The following is a 19,438-nucleotide window of genomic DNA, read 5'->3' on the forward strand; positions in this document are numbered from 1 at the left end:
TTTTTTGTAGGACCTCAATTAATTCCTGAGCATAGATATTTTTAATCAAAAATCCGATTCTTGTGGATAATTACAAACTATAAGGATGTCCAAATGTAAGATATTTTTTTGTAGGACCTCAATTAATTCCTGAGCATAGATATTTTTAATCAAAAATATCTATGCTCAGGAATTAATTGAGGTCCTACAAAAAAATATCTTACATTTGGACATCCTTATAGTTTGTAATCATCCACAAGAATCGGATTTTTATCAGTTCTGAATAATTAAAAAACATTGTTTTTCATAGAAAATGCATATGCTTCTTTGGGTACTACAGTCCCAAAAGAGACGAAAGAGTTAAGAAGTCTAACCACTGTGCATGTTTTCAGTACAACCTTGACCATTTCATGCTTAAGCTGTGCATGTTTTCAAAATAATCTTAATCAAAATACTATTCTTCAAAATTTTGATTATTACTGTTGATCAATATTGAGTACTACATTCCTTGAAAAGGAGAGCTCCACTTTTGCGTTCAAATTTTATTAAAAATACTTAAAATTTCACTGCATTTTCAAATTAAACCTGTTAAACTCAAAACTAAAAGTTAAATTTTTCAAGGAATATAGTAGTCAATGATACTGATAAACAGTTCAACCCCCCGCTCGAACAATTTTTACCTTGGTAAGCGCGCCTTCGCGTACAACCGCACCCCCCGCATAAGTATCTAGATACGCCACTGATAAGGTCAAAGTGATCTTTATCACTTTGCATGCAGCATATGCTTCATCGGACTTGAATTCTTTTATTATTTATTGATTCAAAAAACTTGATTTAAAATTTAAGACTCAATATTTTATTTTTTATTGTATCAAAAAAATCAAAGAGAAAATTTATTTTTCATTTTACATACCTTGAGGTTTGCGGACAAATTTCCCAGGAGCATCTTTCTCCTTCTGCTTTTCCGGCTTCTTCCTCTTCACTTTCATGGCCTTTTTGATGACTTTGGAGGATTCCTTGCCAGTCTCAATGGCCTCCTTCATCACTTGAATGGCATTCTGACCTCCCATTGTGGGCATTTCCAGGCGCCCTGCAGCCGTTGGGTACTTGTAGCTGTATCCTTTGGGGAAGAGTGGTTGTGCCAGCAGCTTGGTCAGTTGAATGTGTTTTTCCTTGAGAACTTTCTTCTGCCTCGCATGTGCCTTCTTCCAATCAGTTTGGTTGTCATCTGCCTCGGAATCCGAATCACTGACTAGTAATTCACTTTCCCTGGCGGCTTTCTCTTGCCAGCCAATTTCTTTTGCCGAACGCCTCTCACGCAGATCCATCCCGTCGACTTCCCTGGCGAGTATTACGCGCTCCTTGACTGCTGTTAGGAGACGCTGAGTGACTGGAAAGATGGGTAGATCCTCATTGCGTCCCAGGGTACGACAGAGGCGACTGTAGCTGTTGACTTCTCCGGGCTCCATTAGGAGGATTGTGATGCCTTCAGAGGAAGCTCGGGCAGTTCTTCCTGACCTGTGGACGTAGTTCTCGGACGTTCTGGGCACTTGGTAGTGGATAACGTGCTGCACATTTGGAATGTCCAAGCCACGAGCTGCAACATCTGTGGCAATTAGAAGACCAGTGGGATCCGTCCGGAAGCGATCGAGGTTTTTGAGACGCTGCTTCTGGGCCATGCTGGCGTGCAGGGGAAGGGCTCTGCACTGCAGAAGGTTGAAGAGATGAGCTAGCCTTCGGACGCAATCGATGGAATTGCAGAAGACAATTGTCCTTCCGGGATGGCATTGTAGGAAGTAGTAGAGGTAGTAATCCTTCTCCGTGAGAGAACAAACAATTCTGCACTCCGTCAGTTGCTCAGCCGTTCCGGACTCTTTTGTAATGTCCACAATTTTTGGCTGTGAAATGCCCAAGATCTCAATTAGGCCCTCAAGTTTCTTCTCAGGCGTGATCTTCTGGGCTTTTTTCTTGCGTCCGAGATTTTTGAATTTTAAATAATCCGGAAGATCATGGACAAGGGTCAGAGTGGCTGAAAAGACAAAATTCTGCCGCTGAGCCTTCTTCTCTACATTCCGATTGAGTCGATCCAGGAGCAGTGTCAATTCCTCAAAGTGTCCCTTCTCCATCATCCTGTCCGTCTCGTCAATGGCCAGGAAATTGATGTCATCGACTTTACTAAGATGCGCATTGCCTTCCTTCAGCAATTCCCAGAATCTTCCTGGAGTGGCAACGACAATTTCCGGACACTGCCTCAGCAGACGCTCTTGCTTCACGAGAGCCAATCCACCAAAAATTGCCACTACCCTGATCTCTGTATGAACTGCCACAGCTTTTATGTGATCCCTCACCTGGACAGCCAGTTCACGAGTTGGAGTGAGAATCAGGGCATAGAGTTTCCTCAATGCCTCTGTTGATCCTGAAGGTTGTTCCTCGTCTGACAATTCCTCAGGAGGAGGCGTCAAATTATCCCGATCCTTCCTCCCTCGCACAATCTTCACATTCTTCCGCAACTTAACCCCCGGATCATCCACTTCCCTTTCTTTCAACTCCAGAATCCCATTGAGAATAGGCAGTCCGAATGCCAGTGTCTTCCCACTGCCCGTTTCAGCTGCTCCCAGAATATCCCGGCGCCCCATCAAAGCAGCCGGAAGAGTTAAACTCTGAATCTCTGTGGGTTTCCTAAAACCATTCTCAGCTATTGCCAGCATCAGAGGTTCCTTCAAACCAAAACTGTGCCACTCATCGAGATCTTCAACCTTCAAAAAACCATCCTCCTGATCTTCAGATATCTTCACAAAACGTCCAACACTCTCGGCATTGTCTTCTTCCTCCTCACTCGAAAATCCCCCAAAATCCTCCCTGATACTTGATTTTTCCTCATGAAATTTCTTCACCTTCTTCTTAGGCTTCCTATACTCCTCTCCATTATCCACCGCTTTCCTCTTTTTCTTGGATTTTCCCTGAAAAATCAATTTCAATTTGAAATTTTTTATCCAAAAATCTAATCAATTTTTGCCTCACCTTCACAACAAAATTCCTATCGTAATTTTCTAAAACTTCCAATCCAACAAAACCCTGAAGATTCTCAATGGTGTCATCTGTGGCCAGTTGACCAGAAATCTTCACTTCTTTCCACATATTTTTCTTCTTTTTCAGCAGCATTTTCACGGCGTTGCACGTGCTTTTTGGGAGCTAAGACATTGCAAAAGGTGAGTATGAAGCAAAAATTAGACTTTTACCTAATTTAAAATTTCCGTTAGTACACTGTTTTATTTATTTACCAGCCGTCAAATAATTTCGTCAGATAAGATTTCTGTAGAAAATATCTACACCTCTGCAGAAAATTTGCCGAGAAATCTGTAGATATTCCTACGAATTTTGTTTGGGCTTGGGACAAAATTCGTCAGAAAATGTTTGCAGATTTTCTGACGAATCCCGGTGCACACTCTCTGACGAATTTCTGTAGATATTTTGCCGATTTTCTTTAGATTTTTCTACATTCCAGATTTTCCAGACAGATGTGTCAAAAAAGATGAAATATTTTTCACTGAAGTTTGCAAAATTCAATAGATTGATTCTTGGTGATATCACAGTGTTTATATAATTATAAAGAATTCTGCGACGTCGTGTTATATATAGAGAATAGCTGAAGTGATAACCTTAAACACAGTGTCGACCAAATATTTGTGTTTTTGCATCATTTCATGAACGTTTTTAAAAATGCAGTATTTTTGTTTGAATCTTTTTACTTATCTAAAATGTTTACTCGGTAATGCTTGTTAAGCAGAGCATACCATTTTCTTTGTAACTTCTACAGTTTCTTGATAAATTAACAATAATTTGTTGAGACAATGGAGACTATGCAGATTTCCTGTATAGAAATTCTGCCGAGAATCTGCAGATTTTCGGAACAATTTCTGTCGAAAATCTACAGATTTTCTATGCAGAAATTCTGCTGAATATCTACAGAATTTCTCTGAATGTACTAGAATATAGCCGTTACAATTCAAAAACCCTCCGAGTAAAATCGGCAGGTAGAGCAATGATTTGACGGGAGCCCTACCGTGTAAGAAAGAAAGGGATTCGAATTTCGACGGTATGAAATTTTCCTGATCTAAAAGGTGTGGCAAAGCATTATTTCTACAATAAAAGGACATTGGGCAAAACGGTCCAACATTTCGCCACGAATGAGACCTATACCATCGAATAGGTATTGGTAAAGGTACAGTAGACTCTCTCAAATTCGGGCATATGGGACCGAAATGTCAGCCGAATGATAGAAATTCGGGCGACAAACTTTTTGAAATGCAACGATTTTTTATTCATGTGCATATAGATATTGAGTGTACTACACCGTTTACACACTCATATATAACGTGAATTGCATGAAAATCCCTCAATAGCAAAATCACATCAAAACTAAAACAAACCATGCCAAATTTGAGCATATAGGGGAAAGTGACCATGCTTGATAACGTCCAACCTTGATAATAACTAATTTTTTCCTATGTTAATCAATAATTGTGACTTATGACAATATATTTTAATAGCTGGTCCTAAGCCTCACATTTCCTGATAAAATTAGGAGCGTAGCCCTTTGTTCCCAGTTTTAGGAAGCAAAAATAAAAAATAGACCCAAATCTGTAATTTCTATGGATGATATTTCATACGATTTTTCATAGTTAATATTATTTATCAAAAGAAATTCCTATTACAGGTCACTTAGGGTTCACCATGGTTAATATTTGTGGAAAAATCTTTTTCCTAAGAAAGACTTGTTGTGTAGGTGGTGGAAAATTAATAAATCCTGCCTGTGTCCATGCTTTAAAATAAGAAAGAGCCATGCTTGATATTTCACTATTATTGTATCAGATTCTTTCGTCCTCACACCTATTGCAATCATGCGATTTCATCGAATACTAGAATCTAGAAAGTAAAAACCACAAAGTCAATAAATCAAAAATAATCTCACACAATTATGCCGCAGTTGAGTATTTATGGAATAAATTTGCATTATTTTCACATTAGAATATTTTTTCAAGATTGCAAAAACCGATTACACAATGAAAGAATCACATCTCCCATAAGCTCCTACAGCTTATAACTGATTTTTGTGTATCTTTAACATAACCTCACTTTCATATTTTGTTTTTTTTTTTTTGTCAAAAGAAGTAAGTTTATGAAGATTGTGAAACAATTTGTGATTCAGTTCAAAGTAAGGTGAGTTAATTATTTTATTCATCTTAGCGATAAAAATACAATACAATATATATTCAATTTATTTTCGCAGAAGATCCAGAAGATGGTGAAAATCAAAGTTAGAAGTGAGAAACGCAACAGTGTGGATGAGACAGTCAATGCAGACTATAATCTTCAGGAAATTTCCCAAAACAGAACGAGAACTGGGGACAGGACACTTCTGCATCTGCAGCATTTGGAATCTTGATCTTCCGGAAAGTCAGCAGTGAACTTTGAGTTCAATGGTTTCCGGAAGTGGAGGGCAATATCACATCTTACTCAATAAAAACTGCTTAAGATGCTTAACTGCCCCTGAGGTTTTCTCAAAATCTGTACTGATGGTCCTGTTCATCCGATAAAGCTTCAATCCTGAGCCAAATCCCTAATTCTGCTACTGTGTAGATTGGATATCTTCAGGGAGTTGTGCGGTCCTCCAAAGAAATTTTTAGAGGATATCAGGCTTCACAGGGCAACGGTGGAAGTTAGGTGGTCTTCCTCTTCACATTTCTTCAATCACTTATTAACTTAAATACTCATTAAACATTGGAAATTAGATTTTTTTAGCGAAATAATCACCAGATGTTTTATTTTTGTTTGTGTCAATTGACATAACCTTAAACTTTCGTGTTCATATTTTAGGAAAATGGTTTCATTTTTGTTGTGAAAATACGTCCTAGAAAAATTGCTTAAAATCGATTCTTTATTATCTTATCCCTTGTGCAAACAAATTAATCAGGTAGATTAGAGTTCTGTCCAAATATTAATGTGTCATTTTTTGTGTCCGGTGTAATATTTACGGCGGAAAATGGGCTAATATAGGTAGGGAAAATCTCAATACAGGTAGGCATATGGTCCAACCCTTATAATAATCTCCACTGTATTTTCATTTTCCTTCTGGGGAAATTAGAAGGATTTCCAGGAATTACTTCAGGTGGGATTATGGACCTAATAAGTGTGACATTTTTTTGTCGTAGTGGAAAAAATGCTGCGATTTATGTGGTAGTCAGAAAAAAAATCCAAAACTCGGACATCATTTTACAGTATCAAGCATGGTCACTTTCCCCTATTTGATTCATTTGATAATCATAATGAAACTTGAAAAATGACAACAAAATTTTTTCAAATGTAACCACTGCCCGAATTAAAAAGTAGCCCGATCTTAAAAGAGCCGAATTAGCGAGAGTCTACTGTAACAACTTTTGTTCCGGGATCAACCCCAAAAATATGTAGGAAAAGCAATAGAGCGTAAAACATGTATAAGAATTGAAATGATTTTTTTTGCAAAACTCCTTTTATACAATAACCGTTAATCGTATATTGGTAGTTTCTAAGAATAATTTGTTAAGGACTTAAAGAAAATTTTCCTGGAACAAATCATATCTTTATCTCTTCACTGTCCCTGCAATTTTCCAGATTTTCCTTATCTTTTACGATCCTTTAAACTCATAAAAAAAGGATTATATCCAGGGAAATGCCTCTATGCAGTAATATTCTTCTTGAAAAAAGAATTAAAACCTCTAAAGATCGCAGGGTCCTAAAATATACCGTTACTTAAATACTTTGAGTAATAAATTCAGAGAAAAAGATGTTTTAATTAATTATAATGAGAACCTTTTGTTAAAATTCTTTAGTAACGGTACCCTTACAACCTTATGAACCTCAGCGATCCTAGCTCCATTTTGAAGGAGATTATTTCTCTAAAGACAACAAATGGATGCAATAGAGGCAATACTTTTAATGAAATTAAAGAATATTCGAGGATATTTGAGGAAAATCCGGATACAAGAGAGATAGCGATACGGTTTCTTTTGGGAAAATGTTTCTTGAGTTCACTTCTCTTTTAGAAAACGTTCTTTGACGCCAACAACTTACGATATGCCGTTGTTTAAAAAAGCAAGATTCATAAAAATAGTTCTACCAATTTCTTAAGAACCCTTACTTTAAGACATCTGAAAAAGTTGACGTGATGGACCATAAGTTTCTTCTGTTCAAGATACACCAAGGACTCCGAAAATACCTGTTTCGTTTTGTTGCCCTGTAATGTGCGATGGCTTTTAAAACATGACAAGTTTGTATGGGAGCTATCAGATGGAGCAGTCAGAGGGAAAATATAAAAATATTTATATAAAGCTTAAGTCATACATCGACTTTGTCCCGAATTTCATTAAGATCGGTAAAACCGTTTTCGAGTAATAAATGGTCAAAGTTGTGAATTTTCCGAAGGATATCGTTAATTTTCCAAGGACTGACAGTCCTTTTTGACTTTGGTCTCGGTAAATTTTAAGTCATGCCAACACCTACAAAATGGGCCTAGTCCCATCTCTGGCGAAGGGTTGGACCAGCTCCCATACATTTCTGCCCATTGTACTTTGAACATAAAAAAGTTTCTTGTTAACCCTCTATCGCTTTCGAGTTACTTCAGAGTAGCATCACAAAAATCGCATTTACTGAGGCAATAAAGGTTTTATTTATTTAAAATTGCTTTAGTACCCTCAGTCTTACTAACATTTTTTTAAAGGTTCGAATTCATTTTGACCTTTCGTTTGGTTTCTGTTGTCAGTTTTGTGTGACAGGTCAGAGAAAAAACAGCAAATTTCCCTGTGCAACATTTTTTTCATTTTCAAAGTGCAAAAAAAAACATCTAAGGTTCTCCGAGCGAAACAAATATAATATTTCCTGAAAGGTGTGTTATTCTCCATCCGATATAATAACCTTTGCCGAAAACCGCAAGTCGATATCTTTCTTAGTTCGGGAGCTATTAAGCTCCAAAGAGCGGCCGGACGGACGAGAACAGTTTTTAGCCATCCATATATTCGTCATCAGGAAGTGACCAAACACATTCTGGCAAAGTTTGGGGCCGATCGGAGGACATGAGTTTTTGTTAGGATTATTGTAGGTGAGATTGTTAAGAATCTCACCTAATGTGCAAAACACGGTTCAGTTGCCACCATAGACATAGAGACTTCATTTCTTTTGACGAAAAGTCGATTTTCTGAAGATTCTCAAAGCTGCTGGGACAAATTTTGCCAAACATGAGATAATATTTGCTGCGCAAATGGAAAAATATCAAATTTACAGTGCATTAAAGTTAAGGAATATTACATAACAGATTAAAAAATAGTTTAGGAAATTTATAGTTTTTTTTTAATAAAATAACAGAACCAGCCCTCTATGTGAAATTCGAAATAGTCTCACTTAGTATATTTATTTTGTTTTGAATTTTTTTAAATTTGTTTCCACCAAAATTTTGATTCTTTTAAAACTGAGCTTCAAATCTAACATTTCAATTATATTAACAAAACAGGAAAATGTTGCTTAACCTTAGCGAATAAATAATGACATTTTATCTTTATATATTCTAAAAATGCTGCATAGTCAAAAGCTTAATTATAATTCCATTTTGATTTATATTTACGTATTATCAATTCCCACCTTTCACCTCTTCATTTCTTATAAACGTAAGAATTTGCATAAAATATTTAAAGTTTTATAAATTTAGCAAATCCATTTCGTGCGTCAGTAAAAGTTTGGCATTTGAATAGAAATGGAGGTACAAAGGAGAAACTCAATTTTCCTCACAGATCTTGAGGAATTTCCAACCATTTGCAGTAAAGATTTTTGTTTGAAAATTGATGTGAGATATTTAAGTGAAGATAGTAAAAATAAAGCTAAAAGAACACTCAATGAAACTGACGAAATCAAAGAAAGGGCTCTAAAAAAATTAAGCGAACTAATTCAGAGTAATTTATATATTCTATATTTTTAGTGTGATGGTATTAATATTTTTTTTTTACTGTGGATTTTCAGATGAGGAAAATCTCTTTATACCACACAATAATCAACATTTCATGATTAAATTCTTGAGGGCACGAAAATTTGACGTGGATGAGTCGTTCAAACTCATTAAAGAATACTTTAAATTCAAAATGGATTTTCCTGAATTTTTCCAGAACACTGTTCCATCGGAATGTACTAATATTTACGCCATGAACGCTGGAATGATTTCACCAGTTAAAGATCAATATGGACACACAGTTTTAATGGGTCGTGCAGGTTGCTTATCAATGCTTCTAAATAATTTATTGTAAGATCTTAACATTATGAAAATTTCAGAATTATTTGATCCTGATTTAGCCACAATAACGGAATTTATTGCCGCATATTGGGTATTTGGTGAGGCACTTATGATGGAGCCAGAAAGTCAAGTTAATGGATTTATTGGAGTTATAGATTGCAAAGGATTTTCCTACAAACATTTCAAGAAAATCACTCTGAACTTGATAAAACTCGGGATTCGCTTAGCAAAAGTATTTAAAATCTAGAAGTGATAGAAGTTATCTCGGATATTTTTTAAATTGTGTATAAAAATGTTTTTCAGAGTGTGGTTCCAGCTATTCCGAAGAGATTGCATGTTATAAACCAAAACTTCTACGTGGCTACCCTGTACAAACTCGTGAAGCCTTTTCTTCCTCAAGAATATGTAGAAATGATATACTTTCATGGGGAAAATCTCGATGAACTCCATGAATTTGTACCAAAAGAATGCCTTCTCGAATGTTTTGGGGGTACTCTGGGTGATCTCCAAATAACTGAAGAACAATACAGGAATGTTATGAAGAAATTTGATGCTGAATATAAAGCATTAAATGAACTTGGGTATAAACATGGAACTTAAAAACGATACCTTACTCCCCAGACCACTCAGAACACAAGAAAAGTCAAAAGAAATGACTATTTTCGCAATATAGAGGAAAATTTATGACTTTCCTACTTTATTTTTTACTGTTTAGGTCATATAAATTAGTTAAAATCAATATTTAATATTCTAGTCTAAATTTATGATAATTTCCGGATTGGGTGAATGTTGGAGAATATTTTGTAAGACTTGAAAACAAGGAAAAGAAAAATCCCATTGAATTTGCATACAATGGGTTTGTATCATTTGTATTTACAAAACTGTGCTATAAATATACCAAATTATGCGTATTATTTACTATGGAAATTAGGTTTTTGTCTTTACGAGTACATGAGCACATCCTAGGGCCTTCACACATTGAGAGCAATTTTCTTTAAAAATTGCATTTTTTACAGAATTTGGATGTTTCTTCATATACAGTAGTGCAGACGATTTCTACTGTATACAGGACGTCCCGCGATTATACACTTCGTGACTTTCCACTTTATAGAATTATGCACACTTAATAATTATGCATGTTTGTCTACCATTGGAATTAGGAGCCAATTTGTGATTTTTTTTTAAATATGCCTTAATATTTGGGGATCTCGTAGATCAGTGGATAGAGTACTGGATCTATGGTGCAGAGATCTCTGATTCGAGCGACGGTCTAACCAGAAAGGTCGAACCAGTGCTAGAAAAAAAATTGATCGGCTGGACACATAAAATCAGGCGCCCTGTCCTGATCCAGCTGATCTCTCAGTTTTCTCAGCAAATACTTCGAATTTGTAAATCTTTCACCGTTGCGTTGTTAAAACATTCTAAATTTGATTTATAAGAAATTAAATTGACTGCCAATTTATATCAATATTTTTGAAGTTAGATAATTCTTTGAATAATAAGAAACACGGATTTGACCTAGATCCTTCTCCTCCTTTATTACTCGGACAACGTTTCGGAGCTTGTTGGCCCCTTCCACAGGTATGCAAAGTAAGGGGTGGGAAATAGGGTCTGGACACAAAATAACTACGTATATACACACTACTGGACGATAATTGCATGCTGGTGGTCAGAATGCGACTCAATAATAAATAATAAAGGAGGAGAAGGATCTAGGTCAAATCCGTGTTTCTTATTATTCAAAAAATTAATCTACTGACCGATCATCTAATATTAGATAATTCTTATTTTCAAGAGTCTAAACCTCTTTTCTTTGTGATTTTTTTGTTAACTCTTTTTGCACCACAACATATCCAGCGAACGAATTTTAGCAGAACTCACTTTATTGCAACTCTTAGTGGTTAAATATAATACTTTTATAGAAAAAGATTTTTTTTCCTCCTCTGGGAAAATGGAAAACTCATGGGAACTCTCGTCCCCAAAAGAACGCAATGGATACAAACTTCAATTTTTCAAAAGTCAATAATATCGATTTTGTGTTTTATTTTTCCGTGTCAACGGACTCCATTAGGATGTTGATCACTAGAAGAATGATTGATCAGTATCTTCTGGGATGTTCAGGAAATAGTTAAAAAGACACCAAATTCCTGCTTACCAACAGATTCCTCAAAATATTTCACATAATAACACTTTAAAACACATTTCTCTCAACACGATGTTATTGCAGACACATTAAGCTTTCTCAAAAGCCTAAAAGACACTTCCTGGACAATCAGAATTCACCAAAATCAGGAAGAATAGGAAAAACTTCCTTGTAATCAATCTCCCTCGCTGCCAAATGTCAAAATTATCGTCCATATTGGCGAAAATGTCGCTCCCGCTTGGAATTTTCTTACAAGGTTGGTGTCAAAAAGCAAATGGCGGGATATCCTTACGTTTGACTTCTAGATTTTTGGGGACGTGAGTACCCATAAAGTTTGAACAAGTTTTTTGAAAATTTAAGAAAGAATTGTTTTTCGAATTTATGTAATCTGTTATTGTTAGTTATCATACTTATTGGCCCCGAGAGGTTTTTCCTTATTCTGGTCTAGAAATATGAAAAAATCACAATATCTGCAAGGAAGCGGAAAATCGAAAATTCACGGTTTTTGACCAACAATATCTAAGCTCAGGAATTAATTGGGATCTTGCAAAAAATATGCTAGATTTGAACACCCTTATAATTTTGTAATCATCCACAAGAATCGGAGTTTTATCGATTCTAAATAGTTTAATTTTTTTTTTTTGCCATGGTACCCTGAGTCTCAAAGGAGACGAAAGAGTTAACACTTTAAAAATTCTATTCAATATTATGCTAAAGTAATAAAACGAATGTATAGAGAATTTAATTAGCTTTCGTTTAGTGGAAAAAAATAGTTGATAACTTTTCTATTATTTAAAAAATAAGGAATACACTAAAAAATGGGCGTAGAATAACCAGATTGGCGTAAAATGCCACTTTTTTTATTTGGAGTTGGCATCAGAAATGGACATTTGAATGGCTTATCCTACATAACCTAAAAATGTTAATTCTTGAGTTTGTGTCACGATTCGAAAAAATCGCAAAAAATACTTGAAAATGTTAAAATATTGATTGAAATTTAAATAATGTAAGACCTAGAATTGTTGTTAAGTGATACTGTAGAGAAAAATTTGCTTTACGTCTTGTTTTTCTTTTTCGAATTTCTGTTGGAATTTCACATAACATTTTCTTAAAAAAAAAAAGCGCAAACTATGAGAATTAAAAATTTTACAAAAAAAATATTGATATGAGTCCTAAAATCCTTGCCAAAATGCTAGAAAAAAAGGAAAAGCAATAGAAATTGGCTTTTTGCTACAAAAATCTGTAAAAATTCACCTTGGTATTTTTTGTCAATTTTCAGAAAATTTATATAAAAATGATGAGAAAATGAGAGAATATTTATGGCAAATTAATTCATGAGTCCTAGAACTGTTGTAGAATTCTTACGGATCGCAAAACTATTGAAAAAAAATGCTTTTTTGTTAATAATATCAGCGCTGGAATTTTACACCAATTTCGTATTTTACGTGATTTTTTGGCTCGGGTTTTTAAGTGTTAAAAACCTAGAGAAGGTGCGAGAGGTCAAGCTGAAGCTGAAGGTCACTCAGGTCACTTAAGAACACAAAAAAACAGTCAAATTTTTTTCCAGTGTACAATTTTTGTAAAATTTTTCATAATTTTTTCAGTTTGGTTAGATTTAAATCAAACGAGAGTGAGGTTATGTACGACTTTGTTTACAAAACAAACGCTGAAGAAATCAATTAAAATCCCGAAAACTCATTAAAAAAAATTGTGAAATGGCAGATGATGAACAAAGTATTCCTGTTAAAGAACCCCTGGACCTTATCCGATTGAGTCTGGATGAGAAAATCTACGTGAAAATGCGAAATGAAAGGGAGCTTCGGGGCCGATTGCATGTAAGAGCTTTCCTAAACGATTATTTTTTGATTAAAATTCAATCAAATGATGTTTCAGGCCTTCGATCAACACTTGAACATGGTTCTGGGAGATGCAGAGGAGACAGTGACTGTATGTGAGGTCGATGAGGAGACCTACGAGGAGGTCTACAAGACAACTAAGAGAACAATTCCCATGCTCTTTGTGCGTGGAGATGGTGTTATTCTTGTTTCCCCGCCCATGAGGGTTGGAGGATAGATTTTCTTTTCAATAAAATAGTTCACAAAGCGGATGTTATTGCGTTTCTATGGGATTTTTCACACGGTTTGGTCAATAGGGATTGCCTGTAAATTGGATGAGTTTGTGGGAACGATGCTGACGAAGAGGGACAAGCTACTGGTGAAGCCGTTCATGGTGGAGAGATACAATCAGCACAGGAAGAAGGTGAAGAGTGCTGGTCCTCGGATAGACTTCTCATCGCCCCCAATTTATCCTCATGTCATGGTGAAAATGAAGAAAATCCAGAAGGAGAACGAGAGAAAAGCCTCAATTGAGCGAGAAAATGTGAGATTGCTGCAGAAATTGGGAGCTATCATGAATATGAGTCGCCTGGAAAATTTCTGGAATTCTACTCGTCCAAATTTTCTCAGCCGAGAATTTATCTACACGCCACGCAGATCAGCTTCCAAGGTAACTTCCGCACCATCTTCTGTTCAGCAGAAGCAAGAGAGGGAAGTGTCTGGCAGTGCAGCTCGCTGTATGGCTTGCAGTGGACGGATTTCGACCAAAAAGAACCAAATTGTTCCAGAGGAACGCTTACCATGGGCCCCACCAAGAAAATCTTGGAACCAAAAAATCCTCAATGATACCACAAAGCCTCATATTTGCTGTCGCTACTGCTGCTGAATTTCTTTTTAATAAAAGAACTCTAAACAAATTTACCTGATCTAATTGCTGGCTTTCTGCTTGATTATCGCCCGATCCTTCAGGCTGATCACCCATCCCGGATGAAGGCCGTAAAACACCTGCCGTGGATCCTTCCTTGTGAGCAGCATCTCAGCATCTGGATCCTCCTCAATCTTTGGCAGCTCGTACCCGTATTTCTGGGCCAGGGCCAATCTCTCCTGGCTAATCTGCTCAGGATCTGCAATGTACCCACGATTCTTGGCCTCTAGATAGTACTCTGCAGCATCTTGTGGAGGTATTGCCCTCTCAGGGATCGGCACACCTTTCTCAAACCATTTTTTGGGATTCACAAGTGCCACCAGTGAAAAAGGATCATAGTAGGCTGTTGTAATGGTGCCTCCGTTTTTCTCAATTGTCGCAATCACCAGCTCAGAAGCATGCTGAACTTCAATGTTGACTTTTGCCTGGAAAATATCTGCTCCCTCGTCAGTTAGTTGCACCCCAAAGTGCCTCGAAGATGGCCGGATATCAAACAATCCCGTCGTGCAGAAGCTGGCCAGATCAATTGGTTGACTGACATCAATGCGATTCGTGTCAATGAGCTTCTGCAGCTGCAACAGGGAGATCGGGGGATACTGACGCCTCAGATGGTGACCCTTATAGTAGGGCTCATAGGTGAAACGGGTGTAAAAGGGCTGATTCCCCGTCTCATAACCTAACCTCATATAATTCTGTCGCTGCCCAGAGCCCTTGTTTCCAGCTCCATGTTTATTTCCACCATGCTGCCCTCGGCCTCTTTTTGTCTACAAAATACCCAAATAATCATCAGCTTCCTGGTTATCGCCCCAGATATCCCAAAAAAAAACAATATTTACATTTTTCTTTGAGTTGGGATTGTCCCTGATGTTCCCGAGAACAACCCTTGGAAGGGCCCTCAACATCTTCAGGGCTTTATCTGTATTCATTTTCTGATTGGATTCCTTGGGAAAATTCCGTGAAAAGCACTTTGAAATTAGTTTTTTCTTCTTGTTTTGCGGAACTTAAAAATTCACATTTTTCTGTACTAAAAATGCACTGTAAAAAACCGTGGACAAAAAATCTATGAAAATTTGAATTGTACTAAATCGTGGGGACAGAAAAACGTCGATTTTCGCTCATTTGATATCACAGAGGCACGCAGAGAAATAATTTAAGAAAAATAGTAAAAAATAGGGGCGAAGAAGAAGGTACAGAACAGAGACGATAAACAAAAAAATATAAAATTAAAAATAATTGAAGAACGCTAATAATTCTTTAGCTCGTCTTAGGGCCCCTGGTCTTAGGGGTATTTAAAGCCAATAACTCATTTTTTTGAGCTTTTCAAAAATCCCAAAAACATTTACTACTTTGAATTATATTGTATTATTTTTTGTTGATTTTATTTAAGGAACGTTGCAAAAAATCAAAATCCAATTGCCAAACTTTGAATGTGTTTTTGGGAGTAGGGGAGACTGGGGCAAAATGTCACAAATCGAAAATTTTAAATTCAATATCTGCCAAGATAAATAAGATAGCGGCTTAATTTTTTTCTCCATATACAGCCTCCATAGGTCTTCTTCAATGTCGTAAGTTTGTTAAAATTTGAACAAGGAATTTAGAAAATAAAAAAAATATCGAAATTTTTAGCCCTATTTTTGAAATATTTTTCGTGCAGAAGATATCAATTATTAGCTACTTATTTTAAATTTGATGCACTGGCAAATATTTTCCAAATTATCTGGATATTCTTTGAATACGAATCCGATATCTATTTTAGAATTTTACAAAGATTCTTTTCTCCAGAAATCCTTTTATTAAAAACGACCACTTGAGGTAAAAAGTAACAAAATCTATGGAGCAAAAAGTAACAAACACCGAAAAAATTTCTTTTGTCCCACGGTGAAAAGAAACGTCAGTGCTGTGTCGCCGCTTGTTGTTTGCATTGGTGAAACGATTTGCATTCATTTGTGTGTTTTTTTTTGTAAAATAGCTTAAAATGCGCTTTTCTCGCTCAGGTAGAGAAAACGGTGTTTTACAAAGGTGTAGAAGAATATATTTCCAATGAAAATATGTAATCTAGGTATTTTACTTAAATTTACGGACTCCCGTAATAAAGCGAAACAAAATGTGATAGTATCTCATGCTTGATACTATTTGCCCCAGCATTTTTGAGAATGATCACAAAATTACCTTTTAGAAAACGGCTCGATAAATATATTTCCTTACAAAATAGAAGAAAATAACTTTCACAGAGTTGTAGAGCGGTAAATTTCCTATAAAAATGTGCTAATTAGAAATTTCGGAGGTTCACGGGTAGCTTGTAAAAAAATAAAATATCCGTTTTATGACTTTTTGCCCCGGTCTCCGCTATACATAGTTTGAAAAAGTTCTAAACGAAAATTTTCTGAAAGTAAACTACAATGTCGTATTAGAAGAGCTTTAGGGAATTGCTCAAGCTTTCCATATCTGTATCAATATTTTCTTGTAATTCTCGTAGGCTATTCGATTCAATTTTTGATGAATTTTCTAAATTTGGCTTAAAGGAGATTTCTTCGTGTCTTTAGCAAGTTTCTAGCTTACGAAATCCAATAGGGTCATCGAGATTTCTTTTTAATAAAACTAAGAGCATTTTTCTTTATTGAAATTTCCTCACTAAAAACTGGAAAATGGCTGGAAAGTTTTTCTTGATTTTATGGACCATTGTTCAACTATTTGTTGTCAGCGTTTCACACGGAAAGACGGAGTTGCTTCGCGAAAAGCTCTAGCACTTTTCTTTCCATTTCTTTTAGGACATTATTGTCAAGCTAGAATATGAATTTATTCCATTTGCTCCAAAAAAAAAACAAAACTACTCTCATATCCATAAGAACGTTTTGTATTTGTATCATTGTCTAAGTCCGCCAAAATCTTTAAAATTGTAATATAAAAGAGTTTTAAAAAAATACAATATCGTCGAATTATTCTAAATTAATCAGACAGATTATTAAATTGATTTTCTTTGCAATTTTTCGAGAAATTCTTGTTGTTAGCGCTTGAAAAACATTTTTTCGGCTCCCTCTTACGAAAATTCTAGCTACGCCCTTGAAAATAGAATTTATATTTCGGGAAGATGCTCCTGTGTGGTCTACAAACAAAACTTAGCAGATTCTTTCATTACACGGGGCTTACGGAGTAAAAATAAAATAGAAAATTCAATTTTCTCTTGAAAAATAAGTCATATGAGAAACCTGTATTTTCTTTAAAAACAATTTATAATGAGTTCCGCTTTGAGAGAATTTCTCGAGACCGAATAAAAAAGCCGCGAATTCACTCCAATGTCACAGAAAAATTGCATGGCCACTGGAGATATCTTTCGAATAAGTTAGGGAAACGCCGTGATATATGCAAAACATACTCGGCGTCAATTTTTCAGTCTATTTTCAGCACGGAGAATGCATTTCAAATTTACTTATAAAAAATTTTTGGATACATTTAGGGGCATTTCAAAAATTATTTGATAAATGGGTTCCCAATATAGTAGGCAATTCTTATGAAATTCTTTCAAACAATTTTCTCTCAAAGCGGAGTTCCCTGTATATCCTTTTATGCTCCTATTTTCAATTCAATTCAATTCAATTACAGTAGAGTCTCCTAAATTCGAACGCTCGGGGGGTATTTTTGACATTTCGCACCTCCCAAATTCGAACGATTTTTTCAAAACTACCGAAATTTGTGTAAGATTAAATTGTACTTTGAATCAAATTCTCGCACTTTCTCGCAAGTTTTAGTGGTAACATACTTCCTTTTCATTTTATACAATAATAATGTATGTAAACATTCGGGAAGAAGCACATAAATATGATTTTCATTCACCTAGAATACGAACTGTCTAACATAACCTCACAATTGACATTTTGAATCCAAACGGCGTTCGAATTTGAGAGACTCTACTGTATATATATTTCTCCTCAAATCTTGCTTAGTTGCGTCTGCCGCCGACTTACCACTACCGATCTCATCAGGTAAACGGCAGAAACCCTGAATCATAGATCGTATTATATGCCAGAAAATGTTGTGTGTATAGACAATAAAATTGATTTACAAACATTTTTACATATATATATTTTACAAATATATCAAAAAATATAACGATTTTTATGATCCTTTCTCCTTTATAGCCTTTATACTTCAAACACAAATAATTTTAGATCACATGATTATCAAGCCAAATTCAATTTAGGTTTAAGTGCTGAAGAGATGGAATAAAAATGTGCTTGGATTCGAAAGGAAAAAGAAGGAAATTTAATTTTCTTGAAGTTTTCTCGATCTACTTTGTGATGCAGACAATAAAAAAAAATTAATAACTTCTCAGAGAATATCGGAAAATTTATTAAATTCCCTTTCTGTGGAGAAGAACAAGATGCATTGTAAACCAAACAAGTTCTTTTTGATACGAAGGCCGCTGATAAAAATAGATAATTGAGTAGGTAAATTTAGATTAGAAGGCTAATATTTTGAAGGAGAAAAGTTGTAGATAAGATAATGAATCATCTCAAGATCACATCAGTAAGCTTTCAAATATGCTCGGGACAAGATTACGCCTCAAAGATCGTGGGATTTTCATTCGAATAGCTTCGAAGAGTGACTATGGGAGAGTGCTAAAGTTCCTCCAGGAGCACTTCTATCCCTTCGATCAGTCCAGTCATGGAAGAGTGTCTAATCGCCAATCGAGAGAAGATGAAGAGAATGAAATGAAATCTATTGATTCAGGAGCTTCAGTGCTTGCATTTACTGATGACGATAGACGGGAGTTGATTGGAGTGTCTCTGGCGAGGAAGTTTAGGGAGGAAGAATGCCGTGAAGGTCTCAAGATGCTCAGAACACTTTCTGGTCAACGGGGATATCCAAATGATCTCGATGGTGTAATTTTTACTGAAGAAATGAAACTGCGATCGCAAATTTGTCGTCGATACAACATTGAGGAAGCTCTGTACTTAGCCTTGACTTGTGTCCGTAGGGATTATCAGGGATACTCATTAGCTAAGTTGTTCATGCAGAAAAGATTGCAATGCGGCAGGGAATTGGGCTTCAAGGTGGCTTTTGGATTAGCGGTTACGCCTGGTGGGATTAAGTTGACAGAGGCTTTTAATTTTGAAGATATTTATGTGCTTAAATTTGTGAATTATTGCGATTATCGAGGACTTTCGGTCTACAATTATTTTCCACCGGAAGCAGTGGCCAAAATAGTCGTTAAGCAAATTTGATGGAGAAAATTTGAAATAAAA

The 19,438-nt window shown here is 35.8% G+C and overlaps 6 protein-coding genes across 6 annotated transcripts; 4 read left to right on the plus strand and 2 right to left on the minus strand.

Annotated features, from left to right (window-relative positions):
- Positions 1-812: 812 nt before the first annotated feature.
- On the minus strand, positions 813-3,220 carry LOC129803680 (ATP-dependent RNA helicase ddx24). Its single transcript, XM_055850419.1, has 2 exons — positions 3,001-3,220; positions 813-2,939 (listed from the first exon to the last, which is right to left on the minus strand). Exons 1-2 carry the CDS (start codon positions 3,139-3,141, stop codon positions 885-887), a joined length of 2,196 nt encoding a protein of 731 aa, XP_055706394.1. The 5' UTR covers positions 3,142-3,220; the 3' UTR covers positions 813-884.
- A 5,515-nt stretch (positions 3,221-8,735) lies between these two features.
- Positions 8,736-10,219, plus strand: LOC129803696 (retinaldehyde-binding protein 1-like). The gene is made up of 4 exons (XM_055850450.1): positions 8,736-8,957; positions 9,025-9,270; positions 9,331-9,524; positions 9,596-10,219. Exons 1-4 carry the CDS (start codon positions 8,762-8,764, stop codon positions 9,890-9,892), a joined length of 933 nt encoding a protein of 310 aa, XP_055706425.1. The 5' UTR covers positions 8,736-8,761; the 3' UTR covers positions 9,893-10,219.
- Positions 10,220-13,038: 2,819 nt separating this feature from the next.
- On the plus strand, positions 13,039-13,542 carry LOC129803702 (U6 snRNA-associated Sm-like protein LSm3). Its single transcript, XM_055850455.1, has 2 exons — positions 13,039-13,270; positions 13,329-13,542. Exons 1-2 carry the CDS (start codon positions 13,151-13,153, stop codon positions 13,506-13,508), a joined length of 300 nt encoding a protein of 99 aa, XP_055706430.1. The 5' UTR covers positions 13,039-13,150; the 3' UTR covers positions 13,509-13,542.
- Positions 13,530-14,187, plus strand: LOC129803697 (uncharacterized). Its single transcript, XM_055850451.1, has one exon. It carries the CDS (start codon positions 13,542-13,544, stop codon positions 14,154-14,156), a length of 615 nt encoding a protein of 204 aa, XP_055706426.1. The 5' UTR covers positions 13,530-13,541; the 3' UTR covers positions 14,157-14,187.
- Positions 14,134-15,502, minus strand: LOC129805055 (39S ribosomal protein L15, mitochondrial). The gene is made up of 3 exons (XM_055852869.1): positions 15,499-15,502; positions 15,032-15,195; positions 14,134-14,959 (listed from the first exon to the last, which is right to left on the minus strand). Exons 1-3 carry the CDS (start codon positions 15,500-15,502, stop codon positions 14,198-14,200), a joined length of 930 nt encoding a protein of 309 aa, XP_055708844.1. The 3' UTR covers positions 14,134-14,197.
- Positions 15,503-18,733: 3,231 nt separating this feature from the next.
- On the plus strand, positions 18,734-19,417 carry LOC129805056 (arylalkylamine N-acetyltransferase-like 2). The gene has a single exon (XM_055852870.1). The coding sequence runs from the start codon at positions 18,734-18,736 to the stop codon at positions 19,415-19,417; it is 684 nt and encodes a 227-aa protein (XP_055708845.1).
- Positions 19,418-19,438: the final 21 nt, after the last annotated feature.

This window comes from Phlebotomus papatasi, chromosome 2, assembly GCF_024763615.1.
Source record: "Phlebotomus papatasi isolate M1 chromosome 2, Ppap_2.1, whole genome shotgun sequence".
Lineage (NCBI taxonomy): Eukaryota > Metazoa > Arthropoda > Insecta > Diptera > Psychodidae > Phlebotomus > Phlebotomus papatasi.